The 26,458-nt window shown below is 43.2% G+C and overlaps 1 protein-coding gene across 5 annotated transcripts in view; it reads left to right on the forward strand.

Moving 5' to 3' along the window:
* LOC115154303 (polypeptide N-acetylgalactosaminyltransferase 10) overlaps positions 1 to 26,458 on the forward strand; it is a 112,005-nt gene that overhangs the window by 37,521 nt on the left and 48,026 nt on the right. For all 5 annotated transcript variants that reach the window (XR_003867863.1, XR_003867864.1, XR_003867865.1 and 2 more), the window contains one exon: positions 4,636 to 4,802. Coding sequence is in view for 2 of the 5 variants with exons in the window: in XM_029700382.1 (XP_029556242.1) it covers positions 4,636 to 4,802 (167 nt within the window). In the remaining 3 variants the exon portion in view is untranslated. The remainder of the gene's footprint in view (positions 1 to 4,635; positions 4,803 to 26,458) is intronic.

Genomic DNA, 26,458 nt, shown 5'->3' on the forward strand with positions numbered 1-26,458 from the left:
AACCACTTTAGAAAATATAATGTATTATTATTACCGTACAGAGAATTAGACAATGTAGGCTACCTGCCTGAAAATACAACACTTCCCCTTTTTTTAAATTTAGACAAGCTTTTTACCTGACTGGCTTTTCAAAGACAGCTTGACATGTAGCTTACATGTTTTGTGCTCCTGTAGGAAGCAGTAACTCCCCATTGCTGACCTACAGTCGAAGTTGGAATTTTACATACATTTAGGTAGGAGTCATTAAAACTCGTTTTTCAACCACTCCACACATTTCTTGTTAACAAACTATAGCTTTGGCAAGTCGGTTAGGACATCAACTTTGTGCATGACACAAGTAATTTTTCCAACAATTGTTTACATGCAGATTATTTCACTTATAATTCACGGTATCACAATTCCAGTGGGTCAGAAATGTACATACACTAAGTTGACTGTGCCTTTACACAGCTTGGAAAATTCCAGAAAATTATATGATGTCCATTAGCCTGTCAGAAGCTTCTAAAGACATAATTTGAGTCAATTGGAGGTGTACCTGTGGATGTATTTCAAGGCCTACCTTCAAACTCAGTGCCTCTCTGCTTGACATCATGGGAAAATCAAAAGAAATCAGCCAAGACTTCAAAATTGTAGACCTCCACAAGTCTGGTTCATCCTTTGGAGCAATTTCCAAACACCTGAAGGTACCACGTTCATCTGTACAAACAATAGTACACAAGTGTAAACACCATGGGACCACGCAGACGCCATACCGCTCAGGAAGGAGACGTGTTCTGTCTCCTAGAGATGAACGTACTTTGGTGTGAAAAGTGCAAACCAATCCCAGAACAACAGCAAAGGACCTTGTGAAGATGCTGGAGGAAACGGGTACAAAAGTATCTATATGCACAGTAAAACGAGTCCTATTTCGACATAACCTGAAAGGCCGCTCAGCAAAGAAGAAGCCACTGCTCCAAAACCGCCATAAAAAAAATCTAGACTACGGTTTGCAACTGCACATGGGGACAAAGATCGTACTTTTTGGAGAAATGGCCTCTGGTCTGATGAAACAAAAATATAACTGTTTGGCCATTATGACCATCGTTATGTTTGGAGGAAAAAGGGGGACGCTTGCAAGCCGAAGAACACCATCCCAACCGTGAAGCACTGGGGTGGCAGCATAATGTTGTGGAGGTGCTTTGCTGCAGGAGGAACTGGTGGACTTCACAAAATAGATGGCATCATGAGGTAGGAAAATTATGTGGATATATTGAAGCAACATCTCAAGACATCAGTCAGGAAGTTAAAGCTTGGTCGCAGATGAGTCTTCCAAATAAACAATGACAACAAAGTCAAGGTATTGGAGTGGCCATCACAAAGCCCTGACCTCAATCCCATAGAAAATCTGTGGGCAGGACTGAAAAAGTGTGTGTGAGCAAGGAGACCTACAAACCTGACTCAGTTACACCAGCTCTGTCAGGAGGAATGGGTCAATTCACCCAAGTTATTGTGGAAAGCCTGTGGAAGGCTACCCGAAATGTTTGACCCAAGTTAAACAATTTTAAAGGCAATACTACCAAATACTAATTGAGTGTATTTGAACTTCTGACCCACTGGGAATGTGATGAAAGAAATAAAAGCTGAAATAAATCATTCTCTCTACTATTATTCTGACATTTCACATTCTTAAAATAAAGTGGTGATCCTAACTGACCTAAGACATGTAATTTTTACTGTGGGACCTTATTAAATAGACAGCTGTGTGCCTTTCCAAATCATGTCCAATCAATTGAACTTACCACAGGTGTACTCCAATTTGTAGAAACATCTCAAGGATGATCAATAGAAACAGGATGCTCAATTTTGAGTCTCATAGCGAAGGGTCTGAATACTTATGTAAATAAGTTATTTATTTTGAATACATTTGCAAAAGATTCTATAAACCTGTTTTCGCTTAGTCATTATGGGATATTGTTTGTGGATTAATGGGGGGGGGACTATTTAATCATTTTTAGAATAAGGCTGAAGGGTAACGTGGAAAAAGTCCAGGGGTCTGAATACTTTCCGAATGCACTGTATACCGACGTGTAACTGCCAGTAGAGAATAGCTTATGTTCCCTAAGCTTGTTCAATGGCGTTGTATAAAGACATTTGGGTCTTAGTATCCAGGACCTTTTGGCTTCTTCTGGGTACATTTCCCCTAGTCTAATTTCAGTGAGTAGAGCCTCTGCGGAATGGGCTGCTGCCTGCTCAGTGCTCTTAACAGTCCCTAGCCATCTCGCTCCAAGCAGCCCATTGATGTTCCAACAGCCATGGGAATGACAGGTTGGCCCCTTAAGAGGAATTTAAGGGTCCGATCTGGCAAATTTGTGGCTTGTTAAATAACGTGTAATGAAGCGGTGGCTTACTGCTTGCCCGTTGCCGCAGTCACTCGCCCAGTCTCTGTGGCTGGCATCTCACTTTCCCTATTATTTTTTTTACGCTGCTCTACTCCCTTGCTCTGTCCATAGGAGCCCTGCTAAGGAGTCTGGTTAGGGAGTAGGGTTAGGCGGTATCCACATTTTCATATTGTTATGCCGTCCTTCTCTCACTCTGGAATTTATTATCGGTTTAGTACACAAGGGGGTAACAAATGCAAAAAAATGGGTGTCACCAAAAAATGCTAAAATTAGCACAAGTAATAGTGTATTTCCATGGCGACTGCTAGCTAAATATGCTAACGAGTGCAAATGTATTTAAAAAATGGTTTTACAAATAATCCAAAGACAGGCAATCCAATTCATAAAGTTATACGTATATAGGTAGGAGCTACCAAATGTCATTTTTTGTTGAGTTTGAACATTTACAAGCATTTTAAACATTTTAAATAAACAACATTTTGAGGAATGCTTGTCTGAAGGAAGAGCAGTACTGGCTTTCCAGCAGCATGTGTGGAGTCTGAAGTAGCAAGGGCAACGGGCCTGCCTATTCTGCTCAGAGAAGAGGCATCTGACTAATTTTGTACATAAGTTGCACTTCTAAACTCAGATGAGAGTTTCAGCACACAGTGCTTGGACTTATGTAGGTATTTTTCTCTGGTAATTTTCTTGGTCTAGCCAGCCTATTTATCTCTGGTAAAATGCAAGAGTAACTTAAAGCAAAACGTTAGAATGTAGCCAGCTACATTTGCTATGATAGGCCTAAACATTAGAAATATGATGTCCATGCATCGTTTTTGCAAAAAAGGCCTTGCTTTTTTTTTATTGTAAGCTCATTTACTCATGTGGCTGCAAGCCAAGTAGCGTTGCAGTTCTGTTTATCTGATGAAAATGAAGCTATTTTTTTTGCAGAATGTGTGGGAAAGAGAACTAGTTGCACATCCCAAAAACACTGGTTTTCAGTATAGAGCGCGACCTCTGTCAATACACAGCTGGACTCACCGTGCTCCCCCAGTTGTGCTATTTACTAACAAACACGTGACTGGCTCAACTGTTCTGGGGAACTACAGTAAGCTTCATAATGTAAAATACTGTGATAGGTGAAATGATGAACGCGATCTGCTTTATCTCCTAACGCTTTGCACAAGTTGACTGCAGGGTTTTACAAAAAAAAATGCTACAAATATTAAAATGTATTGAAAACGTCAAAAATAGTTTCAAAGTTATTGAAAAACCATCCTGTGGCTATTTCCAATACCCCAGTATACCGCCTTCGCATATTAGGGAGCAATAAGCTATTTCACTCTCTCGTTCTTTTTGTTCCTCTTTCTCACCCTCTCTCCCGCTTTCTGTCTCTCGCAGCACTGTCTGTGGGACCTGGGACCCTCTCTTTAGTGAAAAAGTGAGGGATGATGAAGAGGATGCTGTGGCAGGAGCTTGGCCTTCTGACAGCTGAAGTGCCACTGTGACAATCGTCTGTCAGGCCCATCACTCTGTGTCAGTTAGACCAATCAGGTAGCCACACCTGCTCTCCCATATCTAATCGGTGGTCCTGTCTGCCCTGGAGGCCCGCTCCCGCGTGGTGACAGTCATGTTGTCACCACTGGAATTGCAGAGTGGATATCTGGTCTTGATACATTCAATGTCTTTGTTTCGCTGTGACAGTATTCCAATGAAGGAAGCCACTAAATTCCATTGCTCCAGCGATACAATGCAAGGATATGTGGGTGTGCTCGTAATTGGTCTGAGTTGTCTCAATGTTTTGCAACAAATTAGATTTGGGCTAGTGCTATGCTCTAGCTCTCATTTTACTAATGAACCAGAAACTGCCGCTTTCATTATCTGCTATGATTACTTCAATATAGTAATCATATTATATAGCCTAATATTGTGATATCATTACTGTGTATCATTGCGTCCGGTTACATTTGTGTGTCATGAATACTAGGCCTACATGATAATACTAAAGTATTGTTGATCTCTCCAGAAGATAACTTTTGTGCAACACCAGGGCCTGTCATCATAAAGAATCTCACATTATGAGTGATCTAGGATTAGGTCCCATCCGGCCATGTAACGTTATTCACTATGCTCTTAAAAGCTAAAACTGATCCTCATACTCAGACACTTTATGAAGACCAACCCTGCACTACAGCCCCTCAGTAGTCACTCTATTTGCTTTTTGGCAATTGCTGTTTGTTGCTTATTATTTTATTTGCCTGTTTTTGTGTGTGTTTAGCTGTAAACAGAAGCTGTATGGGGAGAAGTTGCCCAACACCAGCATCATCATCCCATTCCACAACGAGGGTTGGTCGTCCCTGCTCAGGACAGTACACAGCGTGCTCAATCGCTCGCCCCCTGAGCTCATCGCTGAGGTCATACTGGTGGACGACTTCAGTGACAAAGGTACGCGCGCGCGTGTGTGTGTGTGTGTGTGTGTGTGTGTGTGTGTGTGTGTGTGTGTGTGTGTGTGTGTGTGTGTGTGTGTGTACTACCATTCAAAAGTTTGGGGTCACTTAAAAATGTCCTTGTTTTTTTTGGTTCATTTTAAAATAACATCAAATTGATCAGAAATACAGTGTAGACATGGTTAATGTAAATGACTATTGTAGCTGAAAACTGCTTTTATTTTTATGGAATATCTAAAGAGGCCCATTATCGGCAACCATCACTCCTGTGTTCCAATGGCACGTTGTTAGCTAATCCAAGTTTATAATTTAAAAGGCTAATTGATCATTAGAAAACCCTTTTGCAATTATGTTAGCGCAGCTGAAAACTGTTGTTCTGCTTAAAGAAGCAATAAAACTGGCCTTCTTTAGACTAGTTGAGTATCTGGAGCATCAGCATTTGTGGGTTTGATTACAGGCTCAAAATGGCCAGAAACAAAGAACTTTCTTCTGAAACTCGTCAGTCTATTCTTGTTCTGAGAAATTAAGGCTATTCCATGCGAGAAATTGCTAAGAAACTGAAGATCTCGTACAACACTATGTACTACTCCCGTCATAGAACACCGCAAACTGTCTCTAACCAGAATAGAAAGAGGAGTGGGAGGCCCCGGTGCACAACTGAGCAAGAGGACAAGTACATTAGTGTGTCTAGTTTGAGAAACAGATGCCTCAAATCCTCAACTGGCAGCTTCATTAAATGGTACCCGCAAAACACCAGTCTCAACGTCAATAGTGAAGAGGCAACTCCAGGATGCTGGCCCTCTAGGCAGAGGTTTTCTGGCCAGTGTCTGTTCTTTTGCCCATCTAAATCTTTTATTTTTATTATCTGAGATATGGCTTTTTCTTTGCAACTCTTCCTAGAAGGCAATCATCCCGGAGTCACCTCTTCACTGTTGACGTTGAGACTGGTGTTTTGCGGGTACTATTTGATGAAGCTGCCAGTTAGCTAACACAACATGCCGTTGGAACACAGGAGTGATGGTTGCTGATAATGGGCCTATGTAGATATTCAAATAAAAATCAGCAGTTTCCAGCTACAATAGTCATTTACAACATTAACAATGTCTACACTGTATTTCTGATCAATTTGATGTTATTTTAATGGACAAAAAAATGAGCTTTTCTTTCAAAAACAAGGATGTTTTTAAGTGACCCCAAACTTTTGAACGGTAGTATGTATACATACATACATACATACATACATACATACATACATACATACATACATACATACATACATACATACATACATACATACATACATACATACATACATACATACAGTACCAGTCAAGTTTGAATGCACCTACTCATTCAAGGATTTTTCTTTATTTTCACTATTTTCTACATCGTAGAATAATAGTGAAGACATCAACACTATGAAATAACACATGGAATCATGTAGTAACCAAACAAATGAAAATATATTTTGATATTCTTCAAAGTAGCCACCCTTTGCCTTGATGACAGCTTTGCACGCTCTTGGCATTCTCTCAACCAGCTTAATGAGGTAGTCACCTGGAATGCATTTCAATTAACAGGTATGCCTTGTTAAAAGTTCATTTGTAGAGTTTCTTTCCTTAATTATTAATGCTTTTGAGCCAATCAGTTGTGTTGTGGCAAGGTAGGGGAGGTATACAGAAGATAGCCCTATTTGGTAAAATACCAAGTCCATATTATGTCAAGAACAGCTCAAAGAGAAACGACAGTCCATCATTACTTCAAGACATGAAGGTCAGTCAATGCGTAACTTTTGAAGAATCTTAAATACATCATTTTGATTCGTTTAACACTTTTTTTTTTCTTTTTTTTTACTAATTTACATGATTCCAAAGGTGTTATTTCTTAGTTTTGATGTCTTCACTATTATTCTACAATGTAGAAAATAGTAAAAATAAAGCAGAACCCTTAATTTTTTCTTTATTTAACCAGGTAGGCCAGTTGAGATCAAGTTCTCATTTACAACTGTGTCCTGGCCAAGATTAAGCAAAGCAGTGCGACAAAAACAACACAGAGTTACACATAGAATAAACAAACGTACAGTCAATAACAAAATAGAAAAATCTATGTACAGTGTGTGCAAATGTAGTAAGATTAGGGAGGTAAGGCAATAAATAGGCCATAGAGGTGGAATAATTACAATTTAGCACTGGATTGATAGATGTGCAAGTAGAGATACTGGGTTGCAAAAGAAATGTGGTAGTTGGGTGTGCTATTTACAGATGGGCTGTGTACAGGTACAGTGATCGGTAAGCTGCTCTGACAGCTGATGCTTAAAGTTAGAGAAAGGGAGATATAATTCTCCAGCCTCAGTGATTTTTGCAATTTGTTCCAGTGATTGGCAGCAGAGAACTAGGAGGAAAGGCGGCCAAATGAGGTGTTGGCTTTGGGAATGACCAGTGAAATATGCGTACTACGAGTGGGTGTTGCTTTGGTGACCAGTGAGCTGAGATAAGGCGGGGCTTTACCTAGCAAAGACTTATAGATGACCTGGAGCCAGTGGGTTTGGCAACGAATATGTAGCGAGGGCCAGCCCACGAGAGCATACAGGTCGCAATGGTGGGTAGTATATGGGGCTTTGGTGACAAAATGGATTGCACTGTGATAGACTACATCCAATTTGTTGAGTAGAGGGTTGGAGGCTATTTTGTAAATGACATCGCCGAAGTCAAGGATCGGTAGATAGTCAGTTTTACGAGGGTATATTTGGCAGCATGAGTGAAGGAGGCTTTATTACGAAATAGGAAGCCGATTCTAGATATAATTTTGGATTGGAGATGCTTAATGTGAGTCTGGAAGGAGAGTTTACAGTCTAACCAGACACCTAGGTATTTGTAGTTGTCCACATATTCTATGTCAGAACCGTCCAGAGTAGTGATGCTAGTCGGGCGGGCAGATGCGGGCAGCGGGCAGCGATCGGTTCAAGAGCATGCATTTAGTTTTACTAGCATTTAAGAGCAGTTGGAGGCCACGGCAGGAATGTTGTATGGCATTGAAGCTCATTTTGGAGGTTTGTTAACAGTGTCCAAAGAAGGGCCAGATGTATACAGAATGGTGTCGTCTGCGTGGAGGTGGATCAGAGAATCACCAGCAGCAAGAGCAACATCATTGATATATATACAGAGGAAAGTGCCGGCCCGAGAACTGAACCCTGTGGCACCCCCATAGACTGCCAGAGGTCCGGACAACAGGCCCTCCGATTTGACACACTGAACTCTATCTGAGAAGTAGTTGGTGAACCAGGCAAGGCAGTCATTTGAGAAGCCAAGCCTATTGAGTCTGCCGATAAGAATGCGGTGATTGACAGAGTCAAAAGCCTTGGCCAGGTCGATGAAGACGGCTGCACAGTACTGTCTTTTATTGATGGCGGTTATGATATCGTGTAGGACCTTGAGCGTGGCTGAGGTACACCCATGACCAGCTCGGAAACCAGATTGTATGGTGGAGAAGGTACGGTGGGATTCGAAATGGTCGGTGATCTGTTTAACTTTGCTTTCGAAGACTTTAGAAAGGCAGGGCAGGATGGATATAGGTCTGTAACAGTTTGAATCTAGAGTGTCTCCCCCTTTGAAGAGGGGGATGACCGTGGCAGCTTGAATGAATGAGTAGGTGACACACCTACTCATTCATTCAAGCTGCCACGGTCATCTGTGCTGACTCACTCGCAGGCACCGGCATGCAAGGACTGAGACCTCAACGCGCACACAAACAAAACATACCCAAATGCTTCCTCAGTGTACAAGTGACTCATTTGTTTACTAGTGTGTCGGCTGTTTGCAGAGGGCTATCCTGCGGTCATTTTATTAATGAGGCTTAGACTACCGCAGCTGAGCACTTCTCTTCCAAGCCCCTCTCATCCTCCACCCTGCCTTCATCACACAATGTTTAATTCATCTTTAATTAGCTCCCGCTGCCACCGCCACCCTGGCCTCATTGACGGATGTGTTGACCATCTCCACTTTAGGAATTAATTGTTCAGTGCCTTTGCGGTAGAAGCAAAGAGATGGAATGACGTGGGGTCCTCACTGGTTCACTTAATGTTTTTATAAGTTTAATTCTTCAAAACCAATATTGCATTAATTTACATTACTCTTATATTTTTATTTGTTGTGTGTCAGTGGGGAGGGATTAATCATATGGGTTAAAATCCCTGTGTAGGGCCTCCCGAGTTGTGCAGCTGTCTAAGGCACTGCATAACAGTGCTAGGGGCATCACTACAGACCGGACTTTGATCCCGGCTGTATCACAACCGGCCGTGATCGGGAGTCCCATAGGGCGGCGCACAATTGGCCCAGTGTCGTCTGGGTTAGGGGAGGGTTTGGCCGGGGGGACTTAGCTCATCCCGCTATAGCAACTCCTTGTGGCGGGCCGGGCGCCTGCAGGCTGACCTTGGTCGGTGCAGCTGGCTTCCGGGTTAAACATGCAGGTGTTAAGAAGTGCGTTTTGGCGGGTCATGTTTCGGGGGACGCATAACTGGACCTTCGCCTCCCAAGCCCGTTGAAGAGTTGCAGCGATAAGACAAGATCGAAGTTGGGGGGTAAAATACCACAAAGAATTATCCCTGTGTTGCAAGATTTCCTGCCCAAACTTTCTCCTGACATATTTCAGAATTCACTTTCTGTCTAGATAGAATATTGAGCATGTCTTTGTTATAGGGGAGCGGAATAGGCAAGGCTATAATGTGATCTGCAGTGTCTTTGGTAAAGTACAGACTGTAAAAGCTATAGGCCACATACTATATAGACTTTTAAACGTGGGGTTGCACAGAGCATGCAATGCTGCTTGACTGCACACTGTATGGCTCCTTCTGGCACAGTGCTGTGGAGGAGTCATATTTGCTCAGGAAAAATGAACAAATTATTTTGCTAATGCTGTCCAGGGTCCGATTCCTATTCAGTCCCATAATCAATCCAGGTCGAGCGCCCCTTCTTCCCCTCCAGGGGAATTAGGAACTTAGACGTGGCTGCAGCAAATTGCTGTTTCCCCCACCGTCGGCCTCTTTTAGGAAACCCTGTGGTTCGCTGCCTGCTGTGTTGGGGCTTTGCAGTGTGGGAAACCCTGTGGTTCACTGCCTGCTGCGTTGGGGCTTTGCAGTGTGGGAAACCCTGTGGTTCGCTGCCTGCTGCGTTGGGGCTTTGCAGTGTGGGAAACCCTGTGGTTTGCTGCCTGCTGCGTTGGGGCTTTGCAGTGTGGGAAACCCTGTGGTTCGCTGCCTGCTGCGTTGGGGCTTTGCAGTGTGGGAAACCCTGTGGTTCGCTGCCTGCTGCGTTGGGGCTTTGCAGTGTGGGAAACCCTGTGGTTCGCTGCCTGCTGCGTTGGGGCTTTGCAGTGTGGGAAACCCTGTGGTTCGCTGCCTGCTGCGTTGGGGCTTTGCAGTGTGGGAAACCCTGTGGTTCGCTGCCTGCTGCGTTGGGGCTTTGCAGTGTGGGAAACCCTGTGGTTCCAGCGTGTTGCCCTTTCACTGCCACAAAGCCTTGGCCCATGGTGGGGTAGACCGGGTTGCCACAGTTCCCGTGTCTACAGCGCAGAAATTCAATACTTTTGCCGCGTGGTGCAATAGCCGGCCCAAACCGTTCCTTCGGCTTGACGGGAACGTCAATGAAATCTGCTTCCTCCTTGTCCGAGAGGCTGTATAAGTTGGGCATGCAGTCTCCGTCTGTGTGCGGTCGAGGGAAAGTCCCTACAGTGCACGTAAGACTCGGGGTTAGCGAGTTCTGCCTTTGCGTGCTCAGGCCCCAAGCAGGCGATACACGAAGAGTGTGTGTCCTTTCCTGCTATTGTAGCCCTGCATCAACATAGGCGTACCGGTGCTGGTGCAGGAGCCCTGCTCGGTTCTCCCTGTTCAGGGGCAGCAGGCTCCATGGCTACGAGAATAGTATTCCTTGGGCAAAAAGTGTAGGAAGGAATGCTGGTGTGGTTAGCTTGCTTTCCAGAGAGCTAGCCAAGTTCAGCTTGATCCTTGCAACATTGGCTAAGAAAGTCTTGAGCGTTTATTTCGTGGGCTAATAGCCTATCTAGCTAGCACAAAGCTACCCGGCGAAAGTGTGTGCTTTCTTGGTCTTACGTCGAGAGAGGTAGCAATTCTACCTTTCCAGGTAGAAATTATATTTAGTTCAGTGCTAGCCTAAGGAAACTGCATGGTGGCAGGGTTCGAGTTCAGGGTGGTATTCTCCCACCACCATGGAGCCGTGAGGCTAATCCTGTCGGTTTAGTTAAATTGACAATCAGCAGTTGTAACATCCATTTTTGGACTCCTAAATTCATGATATCTACCAATTTGATTCTTGAAGAATATAACTTAGAAATGCCTCATGAGCTTAGTTCAACTGTCGTGCCCCAGTTGTACACCAGTTGAACTACTGTAGCTAGGTAGCCTGTAGTAATTCATTTATTTGGAAGAATGCACATTTTGTTTAGGTTTGGTTACAATTGGCTTAGCTGGTTATAGGAAATAAAACAATGTAGTACTATTGATGAAACACATGGTAGGTATGTGTTTGTTTGTAATCAACATACTGGTAGCTATGGTAATTATATCCTTGTGTACATATTATGTAATTACAGCAGTACACAACAAACTGCTGCGTCATCTAGACTGTTTTCAGCTTGTTGTATCACAAGCAATGTTTGATCATTTCTATTTGTCTTCTGACAGCTACATTTTGCATTTTTCAACCAGAACCTTTTTCTTCCTCTTCAGTAAGTCACTGCAAAGTCAGTCTTTTGTTGTTGGACTTCTCAGTGTAACTTCCATTCTGCGTATGTTCTCTGTATCAAACTGTTTCCCTCACCTCATCACGAGATTTTCTATTTGAGTATAGGTGTGCAGAGTGCAAAACTCATGAATAGGAGATACACAGACAGTCCCCTCTTTGCCCGCTTCTCCCGTCCTCTGTAACATTTCTTTCTCCGTCTCTCTCTGTGGCTGTTAAACCTTGCTGTCTCGCTCTCTCTCCCTCTCTCCCTCTGTCTTTTCTGCCCACGCTCACCTTGTGTTGCCAGGTCTATCTTGTGGGCAGCTCTAATTTCATGGAGCAGCTCAGGCGTGAGGTCTGAGTCACAGATAGCGTGCGAGCGACACTTGCTCTCTCTCTTTTTTCCATCCATCTCCTCTTCCCACCCTTAGGGAGGGGCTCTGTTTTCACGCTTCATCCCCTTCCCCTCTCCTTCCTGGACACGCAGTTTGGTGGACACATGAGATGGAAGGGGCCTGGTACTGCGGTGGAATGGCTGTCAGTCACCTCAGGAATGCGTTAAAAAAAACGGCTAGGTCCTTTGGTCTCTGACAACCTGCAGGGTGGCATTGGAGCCCTGTGTGCTTGAACTCCGTGCCTACTGTTTTCATGCAGCATTTGTCATTGAGCAGAAGTGATTTCACGGTGCAGCAGCCAGAACAGCGCTCAGCACAGGAAGTTGTTCTGCCTGTCAGAGACTATGCAGAAAGTTGTCGAGTGGGTTGTCAGGGCCATACAGGGAGGATGCCGGACAGAGCTGAGGGCTTTGTGCACAGTCATTGGTCTGTGTGAGGTCGATCAGCTGATCTCTTTCCCTGTCACATATTGCTTCATCATGTTCTGCTTTTGTAGGGATCAGCAAATCCCCTCAGATCGCGCTAAGGGTTTCCATTTCTCTCACGATTTCACATGTTTTAAACTCATCCCCCGCAGCTCCTGTCAGAAAAGTGGGCCTCGCTTTTCTCCAAGTTGACATGGCAACCAGACTGCCACACTATATTCTCCCATGGGGTGATGCTGTCAGGCAGCTGTTTGACTGATGGCCCCCACTGGCCTTCTCCCATAAGCCATTTCCATGGAGATTTCCCCCTAATTGATTTAATCTATCCAGATTGGTCCATCTCCCCCCTGTTTAAATCACATCGGATCTATTTCCTGTCTGTGACATGGGGCTTTAGTGCCACAACATCAAATATGTTTATTTGTCACGTGGGGCAACGTCATTGTAAATAAGAATTTGTTATTAACTGACTTGCCTAGTTAAATAAAAAAAATGTGCTGAATACAACAGGTGTAGTAGACCTTAACGTTATTTGCTTACTTACTACAAGCCATTAATCAACAATGCCGTTTTAAGAAAATATTATACTATATTTACAATGAAATAACAATAATGAGGCTATAAACAGGGAGTACCGGTACCGAGTCAATGTGCGGGGGCACAAGTTATTTGAATTTGTACATGAATTTGTACATGTAGGTAGGGGTAAAGTGACTTGGCGCTCCGGTACTGCTTACCGTGCGGTAGCAGAGAGAACAGTCTATGACTTGGGTGGCAGGAATCTTGGACAATTCTTTGGGCCTTCCTCTGACATCGCCTAGCAGATAGGTCCTGGATGGCAGGAAGCTTGGCCCCAGTGATGTACTTACTACCCTCTGTAGCACTTTATGGTCGGTTGCCGACCAGTTGCAATACCAGGCGGTGATACCGGTCAGGATGCTCTCGATAGTGCAGCTGTATAACTTTTTGAAGATCTAGGGACCCATGCCAAATCTTTTCAGTCTGTTGAGAGGGAAAAAAAGGTGTTGTCATTCCCTGTTTGGACCATGATAGTTTGTTGGTGATGTGGACACCAAGGAACTTAACTCTCGACCTGCTACACTACAGCCCCGTCGATGTGAATGGGGGTGTATCCGGCCGTCCTTTTCCTGTAGTCCGCGATCATCTCCTTTGTCTTGATCATGTTTAAGGAGAGGTTGTCCTTGCACCACGCTGCCAGGTCTCTGACCACCTCCTGAAAGGCTGTCGCATCGTTGTGGGTGATCAGGCCTACCACCGTTGTGTTGTCAGCAAACTTAAAACCTCTTAGGGCTAGGGGGCAGTATTTTCACGGCCGGATGAAAAACGTACACAATTTAAACAGGTTACTACTCTGTCCCAGAAACTAGAATATGCATATTATCAGTAGATTTGGATAGAAAACACTCTGAAGTTTCTAAAACTGTTTGAATGGTGTCTGTGAGTATAACAGAACTCATATGGCAGGCCAAAACCTGAGAAAAAGTCAAGTGGGAAGTCTCGTGCTTGTAGTCCTTTCAAGTGATTGCCTTGACTGTATACAGTGACTTAGGGTTAATTTTGCACTTCCTAAAGCTTCCACCAGATGTCAGCAGTCTTTAGAACGGTGTTTGAAGATTCTATGGTAAATTTGAAAGGAATACCAGCTGTGGTAAACTGGTGTCCCATTATAAGGCATGGGCTCAAGTCACATGCAATGACTTGGGAGCGAGCTGAGTTCATATTCACTCCTAAAGAGAACGGATAGGTCCGGTTGGTATTTTATTTAAGGTATATGATAAAAACAACCTAAAGATTGATTCTATACATCGTTTGACATGTTTCTACAAACTGTAGGATAACTTTTTTGACTTTTCGTCTGGACTAAGTAAGCACGCGCGTAGTGGATTTGGATAGTGAACCTAGCGCGCAAACAAAATGGATTGTTTGGAAATAAATATGAACTTTATCGAACATTTATTGAGCTGGGATGCCTGGGAGTGCCTTCTGATGAAGATAATCAAAGGTAAGTGAATATTTATAATGTAATTTCTTAGTTTTATTGACTCCAAGATGGCGGGTTTCTGTTTGCTAGTTGTTAGTGTCATCTGAGCTGTACTCATGATTGCAAATTGTGCTTTTGCCGTGAACCTTTTTTGAAATCTGACAAAGCGGTAGCATTTAGGAGAAGTATATCTATAATTTTGTGCATAACACTTCTATATTATCAATGTTTACGATGAGAATTTACGTACTATGTGTGCTCATTGTGCTCAGTCACCGGAGGGTTGGAGGGGAAACATTTCTCAACATTACGCGGCAATGTAAAATACTGTTTTTGGATCTAAATATGAACTTTATCGAGCAAAACATACATGTATTGTGTAACATAATGTCCTAGGAGTGTCATCTGATGAAGATCGTCAAAGGTTAGTGCTTCATTTAGCTGTGTTTTGGGTTTTTGTGATGCATCTAGTTGCTTGGAAAATGGCTGTGGTGTTTCTTGTGAAGTTTATGTCCTAACAATCTAATTTTATGCTTTCCCTGTAAAGCCTTTTTGAAATCGGACAATGTGGTTAGATTAACGAGAAGTTTATCTTTAAAATGGTATAAAATAGTTGATTGTTTGAGAAAATGGAATTATGAGATTTTAGCTGTTTTAAATTTGGTGCTCTGATTTTCCACTGGCTGTTGTCAAAATCAATCCCGTTAACCGGATGAGAACGGGAAGGGGTCACCAACAGGTTAATGATAGTGTTGGAGTCATGCTTGGCCACGCAGTCGTGGGTCAACAGTGAGTACAGGAGGGGACTAAGCACGCACGCACCCCTGAGGGGCTCCCGTGTTGAGGATCAGCATGGCAGATGTGTTGTTACCTACCCTTACCACCTGGGGACGGCCCGTCAAGACGTCCAGCATCCACTGGTGTTGAACACTGAGCTGTAGTCAATAAACAGCATTCTCACATAGGTTTTGTCCAGGTGGGTAAGGGCAGTGTGAAGTGCGATTTGAGATTGCGTCATCTCTGGATCTGTTGGGGCGGTATGCGAATTGGATTGGGTCTAGGTTTTCCAGGTTAATGGTGTTGATGTGAGCCATCAGCCTTTCAAAGCACTTCATGGCTACCGACGTGAGTGCGGCGGGCGGTAGTCATTTAGGCAAGTTGCATTCGCTTTCTTGGGCACAGGGACTATGATTGTGTGCTTGAAACATGTAGGTATTACAGACTCGGTCAGGGAGAGGTTCAAAATGTCAGTGAAAACACTTGCCAGTTGTTCCGCGCAAGCTCTGAGTACACGTCCTTAATCCATCTGGCCCCGCGGCCTTGTTGATGTTGACAGGAGCGTGTAATCACAGTCATCCGGAACAGCTGGTGCTCTCATGCATGCTTCAGTGTTGCTTGCCTCGAAGCGAGCATAAAAGGCATTTAGCCAGTCTGGTAGGCTCACGTCACTGGGCAGTTCGCGACTGGGTTTCCCTTTGTAGTCCGTAATAGTTTGCAAGCCCTGCCAGATCCAACGAGCATCAGAGCCAGTGTAGTAGGATTCAGTCATAGCCCTGTATTGACGCTTTGCCTGTTTGGTTCGTCTGAGTGCATAGTGGGATTTCTTATAAGCGTCCAGATTAGAAAGGTCAGAGACCTGGTCATGTGGTGCCAGGACAACAACCTCTCCTTCATCGTGATCAAGACAAAGGAGATATTTTTGGACTACAGGAAAGGAGGACCGAGCACGCCTCCATTGTCATCGACGGGGCTGTAGTGGAACTGGTTGAGAGCTTCAAGTTCCTTGGTGTCCACATCACCAACAAACTATTATGGTCCGGGATATAATTATGGTCAGATTTTTCAAATGGAGCGCGAGGGAGAGCTTTGTATGCGTCTCTGTGTGTGGAGTAAAGGGGGTTTCCTCTGGTTGCACATGTGACATTCCGGTAGAAATGAGGTCAAACGGATTTAAGTTTGCCTGCATATACCGGGACTCAATATGAGCACATAACGAGACTCATTGTGCCAATAAAATGTCCCTCTGTCTAAATAGGGCTTTATTTTATTGGGGATTGCTTGAAAACTCGGCACCAGGAGTTTCCAACTGATGATGGAGCCCCATTCATCTCGACGGGACTGCAGCGAGACCACTGCTCTCGCCATGCGGCGCTATGTGATGGAGGCCTGTCATTTGCAGATTGATCATTCAATTACTTGCTCACACGGGCCCAATGGGATCAATTGAGTGAATGGCTCCAATGCATCAGACCCCCCATCCACTTACCCTTCCTCACCAACACCACCCCCACGCCGCCGTCCGTCCGCACCCTGACACATGCACCTCTCTCTTCGTGTTGTCGTCCTTTATTTTCTCTCCCGTTCTCCACTGACACTCAATCACTTGTCATTGCTTTCTGTCGATTGAGCCAGAGCACCAGTTACCCTAGTTGTAGCTTTCTTCCTGAGAACAGCAGGATAATAAACAAAAACAAGAAACGTCCCTTTTTCAGGACCCCGTCTTTCAAAGATAATTCGTAAAAATCTAAATAACTTAAGATCTTCATTGTAAAGGGTTTAACCTCTCTAGGGGAGGTGGGCCACACTATTCAACAGCCAGTGACAAATCAGAGCGCCAAATTTAAAACAACAAAATGTCATAATTCAAAGTTCTCAAACAGGACCATTTTATAGATACACTTCTCCTGAATCGAACCACGTTGTCCGATTTCCAAAAGGCTTTACAGCGAAAGCCAAACATTAGATTATGTTAGGAGAGTACATAGACACAAAAAACCACACAGCCATTTCCAAGCAACTAGCATGCATCACAAATACCCAAAACACAGCTAAATGCAGCACTAACTTTGATGATCTTCATCAGATGACACTCCTAGGACATTATGTTATACAATACATGCATGTTTTGTTCAATCAAGTTCATATTTATATCAAAAACCAGCTTTTTACATTAGCATGTGATGTTCAGAACTAGCATACCCACCGCAAACTTCCGGTGAATTTACTACATTACTCACGATAAACGTTGACAAAATACATAATTATTTTAAGAATTGTTAAGAATTAGAATTAGATACAGAACTCCTTTATGCAATCGCTATGTCCGATTTTAAAATAGCTTTTCGGCGAAAGCACATTTTGCAATATTCTGAGTACATAGCTCGGCCATCACGGCTAGCTAATTTGACACCCACCAAGTTTGGGACAACCTAAACTCAGAATTACTATTAGAAAAATTGGATTACCTTTGCTGTTCTTCGTCAAAATGCACTCCCAGGACTTCTACTTCAACAACAAATGTTGTTTTGGTTCCAAATAATCCATAGTTATATCCAAGTACCGCCGTTTTGTTAGTGCGTTCAGGTCACTATCCGAAGGGTAACGCGCGAGCGCATTTCGTGACAAAAAAATTCAAAATATTCCATTACCGTACTTAGAAGCATGTCTACCGCTGTTTAAAATATTTTTTTATGCTACTTTTCTCATAAAATAGCGATAATATTCCAACCGGGCAACGTTGTATTCATTCAAATGCTGAAAGAAAAAATTGAGACGTCTCGTGAATGCGCATCTCAGTCTCACTGTCCCCAGGCTGACCACTTACAAACAGAGCTCTTGTACTTTGCCCAGAGACAGCAGACACCCCATTCCACTTTCTGGCGGCTTCTGAGAGCCAATGGAAGCCTTAGAAAGTGTCACGTTACAGCACAGATGCTGTAATGTCGATAGAGATGCAACAGAAGGCCAAGAAATGGTCAGACAGGGCACTTCCTGTATGGAATCTTCTCAGGTTTTGGCCTGCCATATAAGTTCTGTTATACTCAGACACCATTCAAACAGTTTTAGAAACTTTGGAGTGTTTTCTATCCAAATCTACTAATTATATGCATATTCTAGTTTCTGGGCAGGAGTAGTAACCAGATTAAATCGGGTACGTTTTTTTATCCGGCCGTGAAAATACTACCCCCATACCACAACAGGTTAACCTCTCTAGGGTAGGGGGCAGTATTTGCACGGCCGGATAAAAAACGTACCCAATTTAATTTGGTTATTACTACTGCCCAGAAACTAGAATATGCATATTCTTTGATTTGGATAGAAAACACCCTAAAGTTTCTAAAACTGTTTGAATGGTGTCTGTGAGTATAACAGAACTCATATGGCATGCAAAAACCTGAGAAGATTCCTTACAGGAAGTGCCCTCTCTGACCATTTCTTGGTCTCCTACACTCTCTTTATTGAAAACTGAGGATCTCTGCTGTAACGTGACACTTCCTACGGCTCCCATAGGCTCTCAGAAGGCGGCAGAACGGTGAATGATGCCTTTGCAGGCCATGGCTGAAAAACAGTAGCGCATTTGGATATTGGTCGATCAGAGAACAATGAGACTGGGGGTGCGTGCACGAGCCGACACCATGTTTTGAACGAAAACAGGGTTTCCCGGTCAGAATATTAGCGTTTTTTTACGAGAAAAATCGCATAAAAATTGATTTTGAACAGCGGTTGACATGCTTCGAAGTACGCTAATGGAATATTTTTTGTCACAAAACGCGTCGGGCGCGTCACCCTTCGGATAGTGTCTTGAACACACGAACAAAACAGAGGATATTTGAACACAACTATGGATTATTTTGAACCAAACCAACATTTGTTATTGAAGTAGAAGTCCTGGGAGTGCATTCTGACGAAGAACAGCAAAGGTAATCCAATTTTTCTTATAGTAAATCGGAGTTTGGTGAGTGCCAAACTTGGTGGGTGTCAAAATAGCTAGCCCGTGATGGCGAGCTATCTACTCAGAATATTGCAAAATGTGCTTTTGCCGGAAAGCTATTTTAAAATCGGACATAGCGATTGCATAAAGGAGTTCTGTATCTATAATTCTTAAAATAATTATGTTTTTTGTTAACGTTTATCGTGAGTAATTTAGTAAATTCGCCGGAAGTTTGCGGGGGGTATGCTAGTTCTGAACGTCACATGCTAATGTAAAAAGCTGGTTTTTGCTGACATAATCTAATGTTTTGCTTTCGTTGTAAAGCCTTTTTGAAATCGGACAGTGTGGTTAGATTAACGAGAGTCTTGTCTTTAAAATGGTGTAAAATAGTCATATGTTTGAGAAATTGAAGTAATAGCATTTCTAAGGTATTTGAATATCGCGCCACGGGATTCCACTGGCTGTTGAGTAGGTGGGACGATTTTGTCCCACATACCCTAGAGAGGTTAAACACTGTTTCCCATGCTTGTTCAATGAACCATAAACAATTAATGAACATGCACCTGTGGAACGGTCATTAAGACACTAATAATTTACAGACGGTAGGCAATTAAGGTCACAATTATAAAAACTTAGGACACTAAAGAGGCCTTTCTATTGACTCTGAAAAACACCAAAAGAATGATGCCCAGGTTCCCTGCTCATCTGTGTGAACGTGCCTTAGGCATGTTGCAAGGAGGCATGAGGACTGCAGATGTGGCCTAGGGCAATAAATTGCAATGTCCGTACTGTGAGACGCCGAAGACAGACCTACAGGAAGACAGCTGATCGTCCTCACAGTGGCAGACCACGTGTAACAACACCTGCACAGGATCGGTACATCCGAACATCACAGGATGGCAACAACAACTGCCGGAATTACACCAGGAACGCACAATCCCTCCATCAGTGCTCAGACTGTCCGCAATAGGCTGAGAGAGGTTGGACTGAGAGCTTGTAGGCCTGTTGTAAGGCAGGTCCTCACCAGACATCACCAGCAACAACGTCGCCTATGGGCACAAACCCACCGTCGCTGGACCAGACAGGACTGGCAAAAAGTGCTCTTCGCTGACGAGTCACTGTTTTGTCTCACCAGGGGTGATGGTCGGATTTGCGTTTATCGTCGAAGGAATGAGCGTTACATCGAGGCCTGTACTCTGGAGCGAGATCGATTTGAAGGTGGAGGGTCCGTCATGGTCTGGGGCGGTGTGTCACAGCATCATCGGACTGAGCTTGTTGTCATTGCTGGCAATCTCAATGCTGTGCGTTACAGGGAAGACATCCTCCTCCCTCATATGGTACCCTTCCTGCAGGCTCATCCTGACATGACCCTCCAGCATGACAATGCCACCAGCCATACTGCTCGTTCTGTGCGTGATTTTCTGCAAGACAGGAATGTCAGTGTTCTGCCATGGCCAGCGACGAGCCCGGATCTCAATCCCATTGAGCACGTCTGAGACCTGTTGGATCGGAGCGTGAGGGCTAGGGCCATTCCCCCCCCCCCCCCCCCCCCCCCCCCAGAAATGTCTGGGTACTTGCAGGTGCCTTGATTGAATAGTGGGGTAAAATCTCACAGCAAAGAACTGGCAAATCTGGTGCAGTCCATGAGGAGGAGATGCACTGCAGTACTTAATGCAGCTGGTGGCCACACCAGATACTGACTGTTACTTTTGACCCCCCCCCCCCGTTGTTCAGGGACACATTATTCCATTTCTGTTAGTCACATGTCTGTGGAACTTGTTCAGTTTGTCTGTTGTTGAATCTTATGTTCATTAAAATATTTACACATGTTAAGGTTGCTGAAAGTAAACGCAGTTGACAGTGAGAGGATGTTTCTTTTGCTGAGTTTATATCAACAGGTTTTCCCTGCACTATTGCATTTTGATTAAACAATTTTACCCAAAAATATAATTTCCTAAATATTCACTTGCTGAAGGAAGAAGTCAGTATGGAGCCTAGCTAGATACAATCTTCAGTGTGAGATGTAATTCAGGACATTATATAGCAGGGTTGTTGTGGCTGAGACGGTGCAGAACATTCCCTTCTGTGTTGTTAGAGTTTAAATGTAATATACGATTATCTAATCAACACAGTCTAGCACTGGACAATTATTTTCCATGGAGGGCCACATTAGAATATATTTTTGCCATCGCGGGCCAGAATCATAATAGAGGTTTATACATCATTTGTATGACTGTGTTGAGAGATATATCTACTGTAAATCACGTCCAGATATGCAACTTTTTTACTTGCACAGAAATAAACCACATCCATGTTCTCCTTTTGGTAGGTATTTTCAATATTAAACATGCATTGAACTACATGGAGGGAAAGTACACTGCATTCAGCCCCACGGGCAGAACTCTTGTTAACGGGTATGCACAAAAATGCAAGAAAAAGAGGGCGCTCAACATTATATTTAAACTACTCAATCAGTGTGAGGAGTGAAGTCTGATGGGCATTGACTAGAGCAGTGAAGTCAGGTATAGTTTCTGACGTTGCTATGCACAGGATTGCTGAGAGGTGAGAGTCAGTAAGGGATGATCTGTGCCTTGACTTATATTTCATCACTGAAAATGTCTGTTCACATACATAGGTTGACCCAAACAGTACAAACATCTGAGCATGATTCCTAATCTTTGGAAAGTTTTGTTCATCGAGAGATGCATAGAACCTCGTCAGTGACATTGTTTTGAATAGTTCTCAAATCACTGCATCAGACTGAAGATCGATAAGTTCAAGTTGCAGGTCAGTGGGTGCGTTATCCACATTGAAGTTGAAAGGAGAGGAAACCAACAGCATGTCATTTTCCAACACTTTGAAATCCTCAAAACAATGGGAAGTCACCGTTCAAAGCACACAGCAGCAATGTATACTTCTCCCTGGTCATCTGTTAGGGAACAGACTAGTAATGTCGGAAGATGGGTGAGATGGTTGGCTTCTGCTTGGAGGGTCAGAAGGAGTAATTTTCCCTTGAAGGCTTTGACAAGGCTGTACATCTGATGTGCAAAAAGGCCCTTCCCTTGGAGTTTTGAATTCAGTTCATTCATTAGGGTCATGATGTCCACGGTGAAGGCAAAATCAGCCAACCATTCTTTATCTTGCAGTTGTGGGAAATCCACGTATTTTCCTTGTTGAGTTTTTGCAATTGAATCTCCAACTTCAGGTCCCACACCATTTTAAGCACCTGTGGTGGTTAATTTCTTTACTATCAAATGAGGAGAGACAAACTTATCACACAAGTCAGAGTTAGACTTAAACTAAATCTTTATTCACTTATTAATAAGGGAGCAGGTCAATACAACACACACAAAGTGAACCGATTGAGTGCTCTACAATAATGATGGCTGGTCGATGAATCACTCTCAGATGATTTGTTGAGAGCCCCGAGACAAAAGTACAAAGGTCTTTTATAGCAAATATGCACCCCCTTCAGGATACATGACAAACAACAGATGTATGGAATGGGTCACAAGGTTAACCTTTTGAGGATAGGGGGCAGTATTGAGAATTTTGGAAAAAATATGTTCCCATTTTTAACTGCCTCCTACACCAACTCAGAAGCTAGAATATGCATATTATTGTTCAGGTTTGGATAGAAAACACTCTGAATTTTCTAAAACTGTTTGAATGGTGTCTGTGAGTATAACAGAACTCCTATGGCAGGCAAAAACCTGACAAGGTTTCAAGCAGGAAGTACCCTGTCTGACAAGGAGTCGTGCGTCTTGCATCTTTTTATTGAAAAGTAAGGATCTTAGCTGTAACGTGACAATTCCCAGGGCTCCGATAGGCTCTCAGAGCCCGGGAAATAACTGAAGGTTTACGAGGGAGCCTCAGGCTGAAACACATTATCACCTTTTGTAAGTGGCTGCTCCGAGGACCTTTGAATGAGGCGCGTGCACGAGTCGCTCCTGAGGAGAAATTTTATTCGGCTGTTTAGGCTCAATGCATACTCCCGGTCGGAATATTATCACTTATCTACGAGTTAAATGGCATAAAAATTGGTTTTAAACAGCGGTTGACATGCTTCGAAGTACGGTAATGGAATATTTAGACATTTTTGACACGCCAATGCGCCATGCGCGGGACCGTGAAGAAGCATTCTGATAGTGTCTAGAACTCACGAACAAAACGTCGCTGTTTGGATATAACGATGGATTATTTGGGACCAAACCTACATTTGTTATTGAAGTAGAAGTCCTGGCAGTGTATTCTGATGAAGAACAAGCAAGGTAAGAACATTTTTCTTATAGGAAATGTGATTTTGGTGGAGGCTGACCTGGGTGGGTATCTAAATAGCTAGCCCTGTAATGCCGGGCTATGTACTTAGATTATTGCAAAATGTGCTTCATCCGAAAAGCTATTTTAAAATCGGACATATCGAGTGCATAGAGGAGTAATGTATCTATAATTCTTAAAATAATTGTTATGCTTTTTGTGAACGTTTATCGTGAGTAATTTAGCAAACTGTTATTAAATTCCCCGGAAGTTTGCGGGGGTTATGCTTTTTCTGAACGTCACATGCTAATGTAAAAAAGCTGGTTTTTGATATAAATATGAATTTGATTGAACAGACATGCATGTATTGTATAACACAATGTCCTAGGTGTGTCATCTGATGAAGATCATCAAAGGTTAGTGCTGCATTTAGCTGTGGTTTGGGTTTATGTGACATGATATGCTAGCTTGAAAAATGGGTGTCTGATTTTTTCTGGCTGGGCACTCTGCTGACATAATCTAATGTTTTGCTTTCGTTGTAAAGCCTTTTTGAAATCGGACAGTGGGGTTAGATTAACGAGATTCTTGTCTTTAAATAGCTGTAAAATAGTCATATGTTTGAGAAATTGAAGTAATAGTATTTCTAACGATTCAAAAATCGCGCCACTGGATTTCAGTGGCTATTACGTAGGTGGGACGAGTTCGTCCCACATGCCCCAGAGAGGTTAAGACTAGTATGAAAGATACTGTCTGCTGTGAATTATAAGTATCTGCTGTAAAAACAGTTCTCTTTGTGTAGAGACCAAGGTCTGGCCCTGGGGTCATCTCTCCCTGGTACCTTATAGAACAGAAACATTACCTCATGCTCTGGAATGCGGTCTCTAGGTTTTATCACCCAAAAGACATTGTAAATCTCCTGCCAGTGTTATCTCCCAGAGGCCCACTTTCAGTTCACACAGACACAATAGAGTTATAAGAACCCTCTATTCTGTTGCATAAAACAACCATTTGATGCAATAAAAGTATTATAACATCATCTTGCAAATTTGCTCTCACACACCTTCCCCAAACTCAGCCGTCTCACGTTTGTGTGGTAGGGGAGATCTACATGGCCCGACTCTCTTCCAACAGTGAGACAAACTGCATGTGGTTTAAAGATTTTGCTCTTATGAAGTTGACCACTTTAGTGACTGTATCCACAACATTGCTCATTTTCAGAACACATTTACAAGGCATCTCCTGATGAATAATGCAATGCAGGAAAATAATTTTCTGATCTGGGTTCAGCTCAGCTACTTGATCTTGTATAGTTTTCAAAAGGCCAAAGTCTGGGGTTATGCCTCGTAAGAATATCAACAACTGCACTGTGTCACGTGCTCACTGCTCTCATCCAGGGCCAAGGAGAAATGGGTGAAATCCTTTACCTTGTATTTCAGCTGTTGTTCCATATTCTCTGCAATGTCCTAAACAGGCTGTGTAACTGTTCATCTTGACAGGGAAACATTTTCAAACAGCTCTTGTCGGGGCAAAGTATTGCTGCAGAGTCAATTAAACAATCTTCAATGAATTTGGCCTCAGCGAATGGCTTGCTACGTTTAGCAATTTTGTGGGACAGTACAAAGCTAGCTCTCGCCATTCCGTCGTTTGCTGAATACAGTTTTGTGAAAAATCCTTCCTGCTTTTGCAACGGAGAAAGCAACTCTTTTGATGCACTTGTCCTCTGTTCAGAATACATATTCCTATATTTCTCTGCATGCTTTGGCTGGAAGTGTCGGGACAAGTTGTAGTTTTTCAAGACAGCGGTGCTCTCTTTGCACACTAAGCACACAGCTTTCCCTAATACCTCAATAAAGAAACATTTTGATGTCCACTCTTGCTGGAACACCCTACATTCATTGTCTACTTTCCTTTTCTTTGAAATCTTGAACTCATTTTTGCGCAATTTCTAGCTAGCTACTATTTGTAACTGACGTGTGTCAGCCTGTCAGTCACTGTCTGTCCTCATGCAGTTATTTATACGTGCCTTCAAAATAAATTTCCCACAATCGGTGGGAGTTTAATTTTTTTTTATTTTTTCACCTTTATTTAACCAGGTAGGCAAGTTGAGAACAAGTTCTCATTTACAACTGCGACCCGGCCAAGATAAAGCAAAGCAGTTCAACACATATAACAACAGAGTTACACATGGCGTAAAACAAACATACAGTAGAAAAATAAGTCTATATACAATGTGAGCAAATGAGGTGAGATAAGGGAGGTAAAGGCAATAAATAGTCCATGGTGGCGAAGTAAATACAATATAGCAATTAAAACACTGGAATGGTAGATTTGACAGTAGATGAGTGTAGAAATAATGGGGTGCAAAGGAGCTAAATAAATACAGTAGGGGAAGAGGTAGTTGTTTGGGCTATTTATAGATGGGCTATGTACAGGTGCAGTGATCTGTGAGCTCATTACACAATGGCAAGAATTCATTGGGCTTTTAATTTGAATAACAAATGTTTTTCAAAACTTTATCGCAAATTTTTTGATCTTAGCATGATTCCGCGGGCCGTATTGAATCAGGTCGCGGGCCGCATACGGCCCCCTGGCCGGCCTTTTGACCTGGCCTAGTCTTGCAGCATCCGCCTCCCATCTCCCTGTTCCACAGACGGTGTGTTTAGGTAGTCGGTAGAAATACTGTCCGACCTGCACTAACACATCTGGGAAGATGACACTGGGATGGCCTCCATATTGCTCTGTGGCATCTCCGTTCTGTCAACAACCTGTCATCACCATCAGTCATAACCAACCCCAAATAAGGCTTGGGCGTTGTTGTGAACTTGTTTTTCTCCCCCTACATAACACGACTGATCCTGTGTCTGATGACTTAAACCCTGGCATGCTCACCTCCCATTTCTAATAATCATTTAGCAACAGTGAATTAAGGGGAGGTTTTATGATTGTGTGCCCTCTGCCAGAGACAGCTGGCAGCAGGGGTGGAGCCACTTTGAACTTTATCACACCCTGTGAAATCTGTCAAAGGGTGAGAGTGGGAGGAAGAGATGGAACAGGGAAATGAAGGTGAGAAACATAAGGGAAGAGAGACTTGGTGATGGAGTGAGAAACTTCGCAAACCAATGGAGAGAAT

Source organism: Salmo trutta, chromosome 19 (assembly GCF_901001165.1).
Source record: "Salmo trutta chromosome 19, fSalTru1.1, whole genome shotgun sequence".
NCBI classification, from domain to species: domain Eukaryota; kingdom Metazoa; phylum Chordata; class Actinopteri; order Salmoniformes; family Salmonidae; genus Salmo; species Salmo trutta.